Source organism: Balaenoptera borealis (genome assembly GCF_965194805.1).
Source record: "Balaenoptera borealis genome assembly, chromosome: 4".
NCBI lineage: Eukaryota > Metazoa > Chordata > Mammalia > Artiodactyla > Balaenopteridae > Balaenoptera > Balaenoptera borealis.
This window is the reverse complement of record NC_138861.1, coordinates 83,937,762-83,949,792: the sequence shown is the minus strand read 5'-3', so window position 1 is coordinate 83,949,792 and position 12,031 is coordinate 83,937,762. Positions and strand designations below refer to the sequence as shown.

At 37.7% G+C, this 12,031-nt stretch overlaps 2 protein-coding genes across 7 annotated transcripts in view; both read right to left on the bottom strand.

The window, feature by feature from the left end:
- The window catches only part of BEND4 (BEN domain containing 4), a 371,611-nt gene that overhangs the window by 241,807 nt on the left and 117,773 nt on the right, over positions 1 to 12,031 (bottom strand). The gene's annotated exons all lie outside the window — the stretch shown is intronic.
- ATP8A1 (ATPase phospholipid transporting 8A1) overlaps positions 2,517 to 12,031 on the bottom strand; it is a 235,328-nt gene continuing 225,813 nt past the window's right edge. For all 6 annotated transcript variants that reach the window (XM_082390480.1, XM_082390482.1, XM_082390481.1 and 3 more), the window contains 2 exons: positions 5,081 to 5,172; positions 2,517 to 3,868 (listed from right to left, as the gene is read on the bottom strand). In XM_082390480.1, the coding sequence (XP_082246606.1) occupies positions 3,771 to 3,868; positions 5,081 to 5,172 (190 nt within the window). In that variant the 3' untranslated portion in view covers positions 2,517 to 3,770. The remainder of the gene's footprint in view (positions 3,869 to 5,080; positions 5,173 to 12,031) is intronic.

Here is a 12,031-nt window from a genome sequence, read left to right as displayed (position 1 = left end):
AAAAACACAGCTGCTCTCATATAGAAAATAAATCAAGACGAAAAATGGAAAACATTTATTTCCTTTCCTTTAAAATTTAACTTACATTCCATTTTAATAGCTGTTGAAGGCTAATTAAAATGCAGCAAAGTATAACAGTTTCACAAGTGACTTCAGTTACTTTAACGTGAGAAAAATCAGACTATGGTCTCTTTAAGAGGCATTATAGAAATGTTGATCATTAAAAAGCATTTATTAGGCACCGAACTGCATGGTGTTACATTAAATAATTTACAAAAAAGAATTCCATAGGCCTGGTTCATATGATGTGAATAGGGTGGGAATTTTCTCAATGAATTTTGTACATAATTACAGATTTATTTGGTAATGTAAGTTTTAGAACCAGGAAACATCAAAGGGCAAACTGCACAAAAATAAACACCAATGATTATTTAGCTTTGTAATAACGATGACATTGTTATAAATAAAAAATTGTGAATATGCAATCTAGTACTTTCAGAATGGCATTCGTTTCCTGAAAGAATATTTAAATGACAGATTACAAGTGATGTACCGTGCACACAATGCAGAACAAACTATCACGTGACTTTCATACTGGATATTTAGAATGCAGAATTGCAAAATTAAAATATAACATGTTATGACCAGAATAAATGTTGATTTCTTGAATTCATTTTTTCCCCTGGAAATTAAGAGGAATCGCTGAGTCCATTCAATGACCATACAATTCATGTAAATGGCTAATACTGAATAGAATACACGTTCACCTGACTTCATTAGAAAAAGCTTTCCATTAACTTTGCCACGTTGCTGAAGCAGGCTCACATCAGACAGAGTGGCGTGTGGGAGGGTAGGCAGCACATATGTCATTTAAAATTTACTACATTCCTGAGAAACACCATTTTCCTGCTAATAATTTCTACTATATAGCATCTTTCTGGGTGGGAGACACCAACATATTTTTATTTGAGTATGTAAAACATTTAGAAAGTTCATGCTCAATATCACTGTGTACTAGTTAACATTAAAGAAGCAACCTCCAGCTTTTCAGGGTGAAATGAATGAGGATTTTCTTCAGTAAGTAGTATTTTCCGAATTGTAAACATTGTAAAGCAACGGTGTTAGCACTTGCCGGAGTTCCTACAAGGGACTTTTTAATCGAAGAGTGTCCCTTATTTCAGAAAATACATGTTAAAAGTCACCTCAACTGTTTATTTTAATCTTGGTAAAACTCTGTTACTTCCCCCCACCACCCAAGGTTAAAGAATCAGAGGGTTTTTCTCTAATTAACACTACAAAGTCACTGCAATTGCAATGTTATCTTTTAAGTTTTACCAAGGTGGTCACTCCTTGCTGCCTACTCCCAACTCCCACCCAAGAAGCTAAGAGACTGACTTAATGTTGATAATTCAAAAATAGATCCATGGGACCAAAAGGCATAAATTAGTCATGTTTCAGATCATGATCTTCCACATGATTAACCATGAGTCTTCCACTCATGTTGAAGGGCTCCACAGAAACGATTCATGTTTCAGGATAAAAATAAAGCATTTCGTTTAAGCCAGGAAATTCAATTCCATTAAACTCATCACATTTTGATATTAAAATTTTGGAGAAGGATGTCACCTATGAGGTGAGGGGAAATGGAAGCAGCCCTTTTCTGGAACTGCTATGAAGTGTTCCTCTAGGGGGATGTAGTTTATTCTTCTTCTTTTTTAAAAATCCTTATTCGTTGTACTTGATTTTTGTTTTTCATTTTTTGTGGTTTGACCTCAACTCTCATCATGGAGGCCCAGAAAAGCTGCTCCGAATAGCCATTCAGTAGACAAAGACTGTGAAATCTGAATTTCGAACATGATCTTAGACCCTTACGCCTGTGGTCTTGTTAGATGTTTGAATTTATGATTTTCTTAATCTGATCTCCAAATGGGAAGGGTCTAGGGAGTGAAGTATGTCAACTCCTTGCCCCCTTTAAGTTCAAATTATGTATGTTATAACCTCTCTTATGTGTAGAAAATGTGGGAGGCATACAGGTAACTAAATAGCTAAAAATACAGAGAAGGAAATAATATATAGCTGAATTTTAAATCTAGGTTGAGAAAAAGGACAAAAAAGATGTGAATTATTAAACTCAAGGAGTGATTTGAAAATCTCCTCTCTTCTCAATTGTAGTTGACTTATTTTTTTTAAGAGGAAGTTGTACCTATTTTGCTGGTAAGTCCACTTAAAGGCAAACAGGCTTTTGAATACAAGGCAAAAAGTTTGCTTCAATCTCTGAGGTGTATCTGAAAGCTAGAATTCTTTTTATTTCCACATGAAAGCATTATGTTAAAAATAGTGTAGAAAACTGGTTGTGGTTTTTAAACAGCCCCTTCACCATTTATTGTTGGTGGCAAAATAAGCATTTTCAGATGTCTTGGAAATGCTGAAAATAATTAAACTCAACACACATTTTAAAGCATATTAACAAAAATCTACTCATGATGAACTTTTCTTTGTAAAGTTATAGGCTTGAGTAAAATAGGTGTTTTTAAAATGGGTAAAAGGTACTACGTATTTGTCCCAATTAGCAGTGTGTGACTAATTTTGGGAGCTGCTTGACTAGTGAACTGTGAAGTCATTCTCAGTCTTAAGTACAGGGCAGTCACCATAACACTGGGCGTGCCATTGAAGACAGCAGGCATCTCGAGTGGGCACTAACAGGGAAAACCAAAACACAGGACAAAAGCTGAGTCTACGGATATTACAAAGGCCCATGCATTTATCCAACATGGTATTCCAAACACCTTGACAGAAGCATTGGAAACCTCACATAAATATGTAAGCATATTTTTCTTAAAAGAGAAAACTCGAAGACAAAATGACATCACTCAATCTACAGCAGAAGCCAGGTTGTTAGAAAAATCTAAATGATGATGAAACCTCATTAGAAAGGATGGAGACATAAATACAGTTTTAAAAATCAGTATCATAAAGACAGTCACATACCACGTGTGCACTGCAACTTGAACAAATAGACAAGATGAACGAGAAAGAAGCATTTGTAAGGCTAAAGGTGCAACATCACAGATTTTAGTAGCAAATGCCTTGAAATACTTGTTTTTGCAAATCACTTTTAGATTTGTAAAGTCAGGCATGCAGATCTTACAGCAGAACTAGAGGTAAACCTTCTCTTAAATTTCTGGGCAAATGACTACTGAATGACAAATACATTTATTAAACTTCTTTGGCAAACATTTATCAAGACAATTTTTGACACAAACACTTATTATTATTAATGTCTTGTTTAGAAATTTTGCTCAGCGAGTCGCTTCCTTAAGAAGGCTGGTTTTTTTCAGCATATTCTGAAATCTAAAATGGATATCAAGGAGTCCCTTTAACTTACTACCATTTTAGAGATTTGTAAAGGTCGGTTGCCTTGTGGTATATCCAACACACTGATAGTTGCAGCCCCAGAGTAACAGCGTAAGAATACTGACCTATTCTCAGTTTAAGAAAACACTCTGGCAAGATACAAGGTCATTTTCCATTTCTGTTTACAAAGACTTAGTAAATACTTTAGAAAATCTGAAAGAGATGGTGTTACAGTATAGTTGCACAGTGCTTATGTCTATAATATACATGAATCTGAACGTCAGTCAATGAGATGAGTTCAGATCCATTTCCCCTCCTTGGACCAGACTGGAATTGGTCAGCAGATTCTGGTGAAGACCTGGGAGCTCCCCTTAGAGACGTGGCAGAACTGGCCTCTCACCCCTCCCCGCCCCCCGTCACCACTCTTCGGGTCTCTGCTTTGTGGTATCATACGCTCTAATCACTTCAGACTGTGAGACGATTCCATTTTCATCTTGAGAGAAAGCATACCCGTCTGTAAGTTAAAGATAAAATAGAAATGGTCATCTTGAAGTCGCTGGAAATCTCTGTTATTCTGAGTGTTGAGTGCTCATTTCCTAACTTGGGGAACTAATGCATCCCTCCCACCTTTAAAAGCATGAAGACACTAGTTTTTAATGTCTGTAAAAGGTACAGACTCAACTACAAAATGAAGAGGGAGATGATGGTAGCTTAGATTCTAGGAGCTGTGCTCCCTAGATGAACAGACGCTCTCGGCCCCCCTCAATTCTCCCTTCAGCATCTCAAGTCCAGCCCCTCTAATGTCTGCTTCCTGACTAGCAGAGGGGTGGGGAATGCAGTCAAGTGGGTGCGTGTATTCCATATAGATCAGGCGGATGAGAGGGAAGGAAGAATAAAAGCAAAGAAGAGGAGGAGATAAACACACACAACTTGGAATAGTGGAAACGCGCTCTCCTTCCCTCAGAAGACATTATTCTGGGCTCTCAGCATCTACAAATAAACTCACTCATGCCCCAGCCTGGTCCAAGGGGGCTTGGGGATAAGAAATGACCTCCAAGGGAATCACACCTTTAGAAAAGGCCTCTTGAAGTATAAAGAGCAAAAGCATTAAACATGAGTATATATAAATGAAAATAAATTACATGTGGAAATAACATGAGAAACAAATGATATATTACTGACACACATACATTTACCACAGGGCTTTATATATTATATTCTTTTTTAGATCCTTGAAATGTTAAGAGGGCGTGATACCTAATAATTTCTTACAACTCTAAATATTCATAAATATTTTTGAAGGGGAAAATACATGTTTCATTGTGCGATGTTTCACACACCTGTCATTGTGTATGAAAGCTGAAAAGGCTCTTGCAAAGTTATTCAAGTAGGAAAGATAACAATACAGAGTGAGCTTTTAAGAGTTAAGATTTATTTCACTGGTTCTTTTTAAGACTTAAGGAAACAAGGGGCATGCGGGAATATTTTTCTTGAAGTGAAAGCAGCAAGATTTTCAAATGCTCTATCTCTTTTGCTGAAAGTGAGATGGCCGTGGTCAAAGGATTCTTTAAACATTTGTTATTTACATAACATGTTGCAAACGTGCAAAACTTGTTTTAGGTGTTAACTGTAAATAGTTAAATATCTCTAAAGTCAAAATACTGCTCTCAGATCCTATGAGGTAATGGCAGAGGATGTATTTAAAAAACAGAACTCAAATACTTACGGAGCAGGTTTTGTTGCAATGATTCTGATGGGTACAAGTTCACGTGGTTCTTCTTAAAGACATTCTTGAGCAGTTGCGCCCTCTCCGTGAGGCTGCAGAACAGGTGCAAACGTGTGAAATGAATTATCAACTTGGCGGAGAACCCAGAGTGCCCACAGGACCACCAGAGAGAGTCAGACTGACACAAAAGATTGCTTGAGAAATCCAGAGTCTAGTGATTATTTCAACCCCATTTTCTCAGACAGCAAAGGAGGTTTCAAGTATTGCATATTTCTGAGGCCATTTTTTTCCCCCCTGACAGCTAAGGAGAGTTTTGTCCCCAGTAGTCCAGTCAAAAGATTTCCCCACCCCCAGTTATATTTAAGTCAAATACAGACACAGAACCTGCACAATATAATTAATAAAAAATACAAATTCTACCAGTAGTGTTAGTGGTTTCTAAAGTCTTGGAATTTAGACTTACTAAATATAGCAAGCATGGCATTTTAGGATTCAAAAAATTAACCATTAGTATACCTTTTTCCTACTTTGCACATATTCTGGTGTAAAATAATTTTTCTTAGTTATACAGAAAAATCTGAAAAATTATGCAAAGAAGAAATTTCACAGACTTTTTAATTAGAAAAATTCCATTACCACTCTAATATGGTATGAAATATGTTCCTTAATTTCATTTTAAAATAAAAAAACTGTTTTCAGAAAATAATTTACTAGGTAAAGTGACAAGAAAAAACATGTTTTTTCAATAAACGTTTAGAAGAATCTTCTCTGCAGAAACAAACCCATGTAATTATGTAACTTTTAAAAGCAGAATCCAAGAAATAATGCATCTGTTTTTCTCCCCTGCACACAGAAGTGTTTCACACAGTAGGGAGTCAAATACTTGTCAGATAAATGAATTTGAGTAATAATTCCAAAGTGCACTTTTAAACATCACCAATCCTCCCAATCATGCCATTTCTCCATTCGTTGATTTATAAAACTTTGCTTTGATATCAAACACATAACAAGCATGAAGAGCTAATAAATAATCCACAAGTGTTGCAGCAAATGTTTATGCAATTTTGTTTTAATCACTGGAATTGACTCAGTGGACAAATTTCCATCTTTTAGTTTCCCCACTTTTAAGCTTTAGTTAAACTGCTGTAAGTTATGTTAGTTCTGTATTTTGCCAATTTTTTTAGACCCTGAAAGGGAACAATATTTATCATATGCAAAAAAAAGGATCATCTGCAAAATGAACTCACTGTAATTACAAAAACATTTAGGCTTTTGCTGAAATAAAATATTTAGAAATGTTGACATTTGTAGTAGTCTTACACACATTTTTAAAAGTCTAGGGGTGTTAACTGCTATTTATTAGACATATTTTATTGTCATTGGGAATTAAGGCAAGAAAGCTAATTAATCTTAAAACTCCAGTGGTTTTGCAAAAACTTGTAAAACTTGTTTTTGCTAGTGAAATAAACAGATATGGGGAATGAGAAAGAGCCATTTTTACAGAGTGACTTTTCTTACTCTGCTCTTAAAATGATCTACCGTTACAGACCCGGGGACTCATAGGGACACTAAAATATGTAACCGCTTTGAGGAAGTCGGCAGCTTTAGCAGCAGGTGGTCTGATGTTGTTAGCAGAGCATCGTGGATGGGGTGCTTGGCAAGTCTCTGGTGTTTAAAACTGAAATGACTACAGAAGACTAGAGGACGGCAATGTATCATGATAGAGCTTCTTCTTCCCAAAATACATTTTCCAGGTTTCTGGCTGGCCTTCCTGAATGCATGATACTTTAATACTACAACATGATACTTTAATATTACAATTATGGAAGCGATAAGAAGGCAGATGTGAGAATTGCCCCTTTCATATTATGGCAACCTAAATATATGAGATAATGTAATTTTGTTTTGTAATGGTTCATATAAGGCTATTTTATCACTCAGCTGTTACATCAAGTTAATGTCTAGTGTTAAAAAAAAAAATCAGTAAGAAAGTCTCTTTCTGGGGAAAGAAGCACACTACTGTGGAAAGAGCCTGGGCTTTGCAGTCTTACTTTGGTTTAATTCTGAGTCTGTTACTTATTAGCTGGATCACCTTAGGCAACCTTTCTTGGACATCTCATGGAGAACAGGAGGACAGTTCCTAACCTCAGGCTGACGGAGGATTCAGAGAGTTGTATAGCTTCAACCACAGTTACTGGTACTCAGGAACCACTCAACACGTAGAAGCACTAGTTCTTCCCACCCTGACCATCCCCCAGATCCCAAGGAATTTATTATTTAAAAAAAACCCAACTAGAACAGAGATCATCACGAAACAAAAGATACTCTGTGAGGATCATTTCTGATGCCTTGGTTTATATTCAACATTACCTCAACAGAAGTCTATTGCTGAACATGAGTTTTAACTTACAATGCCCCTCACTCCACTTCCTTAGGAAAACTACTAGGTTTTTGTTTCTTGTTTTGCTTTTTGCCTTAGCTACGTCGGACCTCTTGATGGAGCAAAAACTCCCTCCTCAGAATATAAATGCCGTTCATGGGAGGGTGCTTAATAAATAATAACTGATGATGATTTGTATTTCTCTAGTCCTATCCCACTTTTGGAGAACGACTCCTCATTTCAAAGTTATGCAGTTTCTGTGCCATCAATGTTTATGGGTACTGATATCACTATCAAGCCACATTATAAAATATACTGGTAACATGTTAACATTAATAGACATGTTAAAAGTTTAGTTTTTGTTGAACAGTTTAACACAGTGTGAGAAGAAAAGAAGACTCTAGGATGCCTTCTAACTAAAACCACATCTTATTCACAATTCTTGTTCAGTAGTTTTACTCAATTTGTAGGGTCTTTCATGTACATACCAAGCTATGTAAATTTTCGATTTATTTAATGCAATCACACAACTACCACTTACGTTATTTCCAAGCCTGTTAAAACGCTGCAACTTAGATATTTGGTGAGGTGAGGTGGAAATATACCACGTTTTAAAATAAAATTTCATTTAGAAATAAAAAAAAAAAAAAAAGGTAAAAACTCATTTACTGTCCTGGAACATGTTGTCTTAAGGTATTTTCAGTTATCTTTGAAGAGTGGTCAATTTGCATTTGTTTTTTTATTGGGTTGCCAAGCTATTTTCATTCATTCATGAAATGTTTTAGTGCATAGCATACGACAGCTGTCCACTAGGCAGTGGTGGTGGGGAGATGAACAATGAATATAAGAAGCCTAACTAATCTCTGCTCTGGAGGAGGTATTTCTTCGTTCTGTCACTTTTCTTTACAAATGTTGGATGGAACCCTTATCACAGGGATGAGAGTAGGCTGGGGGAAAACATTTGCTATGTCCTCCTATCCTAATCACCTCCCCACCCCGCCCCCGCCTCAAAGAAATTTACGTAATCCTGATATAAAACCCAGGTGAAAATGGAAAAATATAGTTTCTTTTCTATTAGTTCTGGGGCAATGTTAAAATTGCTTTTCAGGGGCTTCCCTGGTGGCGCAGTGGTTGAGAGTCTGCTTGCCAGTGCGGGGGACACGGGTTCGAGCCCTGGTCTGGGAAGATCCCACGTGCCGTGGAGCAACTAGGCCCGTGCACCACAACTACTGAGCCTGCGCGTCTGGAGCCTGTGCTCCGCAACAAGAGAGGCTGCGATAGTGAGAGGCCCGCGCACCGTGATGAAGAGTGGCCCCCGCTTGCCGCAACTAGAGAAAGCCCTCGCACAGAAACGAAGACCCAACACAGCCAAAAATAAATAAATAAAAATTTAAAAAAAAATTGCTTTTCATTAAGATAAACAATACAGAGAAAAGCTGGGAGAGAACACCATCACCACCCCCATGACCAAATGATCTGACATCCATACTTCCCTACTGTCTTTTTTAAAGCTAAGGCTGTGGGCCAAACAGTGGTGATGGACAAATTAATAAGGCCTGACCTGAAGATCCTGGGCTAAAATTCTATTTAGTAACGGCTGATGATGATATGCTGGTTAATGTCTACAGTTAGATACAAAAAATTATGAGACTCATTATTCACACTGCCTTACTATAAGATGCATTGCTTCACACACACGTGAAAGATATCCAGTAATAACTGCCCTGTCTCTAATGAGCCCAGTGTCCACAACCCCTTATTTTAAATCTTTGGGATTTTGAATTCACATTTTGTTTTGTTTTGTTTTAGAAGAAGTAATATGTTACACACAATGTGTAGATGTAATACTCCCAAGTGGGATCTTAGAGGCCCATATTCCCAAAATTAATATTTCTGCTATAAAATACAGGAATATTACATTGTAGAAAAATAAACACGATCAATGTCCTTATATTTATAGTGCAAATTGTTTAGATTTTTCCAGCAAATTTTGCTATAAGCCTATGGAAAAAATTGAATTTCAAAGCTTTTTGGACTTTGGGAATGTAGATGCTTCAGCTCCCTAGTGTTGGAGCATGTCCACATAAAGTAACAGCAAAGAACAGGATTTCACAGCTTAAAGTCATTTTCTTAACACAAAAAAATAAGCCATGGCTACACAGTATTAGGAATAAGGTTTGGCTTTTTTCTCCCAATTTTTTAGACTTAAACTGATTTCTACCATAACCCATGGCTCGAAAACAACATACTTAAATGATGAAACATACCTTTTTCCTCAAAATTTCAATGTAAGATTAAAATATATCTAATTTGCTGGATAATATGATAAGTGGCATACTATTTCTATAAAAAGGACTAATTCTTTTAACCAAGGTGTTTCAATTTTTGAAAATGAGTACAGATGAGAAATAAATTCTTATAAATACTAATCTGGATACAGTGCTTGCAAGTAAGTTATAGTTTCTCTGACACTGTTTCATTTTACATCTAGTTTGACTTCACAGTAGTGCCTAGCGAAGATTAAAAAAATTGGGATGATCAACCCGCAAGATCCTTCTTAAGAACTGCATCATTCTATGACAAAAAAAGTAAACAGTCATTACGCTGTGTGTTACTAGTTTGGGAAGTGTAACCTATATACTTCTATGTTCTTGTTATCACATTTTAATTTAATTACCCACAGGTCAACCCCACTACTCAACTATCCTTTCACCCACCCTTTCATTCGTTCATTCATTCATTCCTTAGTTAACTCTCTTGGCCATACATTCATCCACTCAACAAATATTGGCTGAGTGCTACTATGCTCCTGGCTCTGTGGCCGGTTCTGGGTTGCAGTTAAGACTAGGACAGAGGCCTCTCCTACAAGGAGCTCCATCTAGTAGGGGAGACGAACAAGCACAGGGCGAACAAATACACTGTATCATAATGCAGTAAACGTAAAAACAGAAGAACAAACAAGATACAGAGATAGCAAAATAAGAATTGATTTTATCTGTGAAAAGCTGAGGGAATTGCATTTGGACTGGGTTTTGAAAGCTAGGAATTGGATTACCCAGTCTGTAAGAGGGTACCAGCTCTAGACAAGGAACAGCATGTGCGGAGACCAGGAGGCGTAAAATAATGTGGTGTTTTGGCACTCAGGGAAGCCTGGTATCACTAGAATACACAGAAATCACTATTTCTTCCTCTTTGAAAAATGCAGATGAAATTAGCTAGTTTTTTGAAATTTGACATGAGTCTCATTCTCCAAGGTTTCTGAAAGAGTTCTATTAATAAAATCAATCTGACAATTTCTAAACTGCCTTAGAATGTAGTTTGGTGTGAAGACTTTTCCAACTAGTTGCTACTTTTCCCCTTTCACAGATCTTTTTCTCCCCCTTCCTCTAGCTACCATTTAGCAGGGAGACACCATGCCGCACTGACCATCGCCATCCTTCTCTTCACCGATAGGCAGCAATGGCAACACAGGGTCCCTACTGTACTAGGGGTTTTTGTCTGGGGTATTCAGCTAACATCTAACTTAGTCCTGAGTCCTTAAGAAAAGCTGAACAGCTATTTTAGGCAAATGAGCTGAGCAGCAGCAGGAAATTTATCAGATGCATTTTCTTGGAGAAGCTGGTTGTCATTTATGGCGGAATTCACTTCTTTCCTTGTAGGTTCTCTGACTTATTTAATGTAAGGGACTACACACATCACAGACTCAGGTCTTTAGGACCCAGAGGTCAGAGGTCATCACATGGAACCCTCAGCCTGACTTATGAATTGTTGAAGTCACCGATATACTATAAACGATGGAAAACCAGTATCACATGGAGGGGCTTAATGTAGGTTTTATTAACACACAAATAGAAATTTACTAAGGGTAGTAACAGTGCTATCAGTAGACTTTCCCTAATAATTGTGAATAAATATTTTTGTTCACAATTTTGTGAGCTAGAACTCTTACCACATCCTTTTTACAGCTAGAGTGAGAGAGGGAAAAAACATTTACTGAGGAACTATTTATGAAAGGCAATAGAAAAGATGCTGACTCGGAGGTGAAGGGAAGAGATGAGGAGAAGGTGGAGGGAGGAGTTACACCTGTAACCCCAAAGGTAGCAGCCCATCAGGTACACGGGGACGCCGACTTGGAGAGGCTACAAACTGTCATGTTAGTGGCAGGCTATTCTTGCTGCCATCCTACGTTCTTGAAAAGCAGCAGCAGGAGGCAGAATGGTGCGTGGTTAGCAACAGGGTTTCTAGAATCAAGTGACATGGGCTCAAGGCCCAGCATGGTCACTTCTGACCTTGAGAACCTGGTCTTTCTAAGCCCCGGTTTCCTCATCTGGAAAAACTGGGGATGATGGATTTGTCCAGGGTCGTCGCAGGAGTGCAATGCGATAGCACCTGTGAAGTGAGGAGTGCAGCACCCAGCACGTGGTGCACGCCCTGCAGAGGCCGGTGCTGTTATTTTTAAGAGAGGCACAGACTGGTGTGTGACGTGCCCCTTCGGCCTAATGAGAGCACGAGAGGGCTGGAAGCCAAGGTCTCAGCCTGAGTTCCCAGTCTGACACTCCACTGTGTCAAAC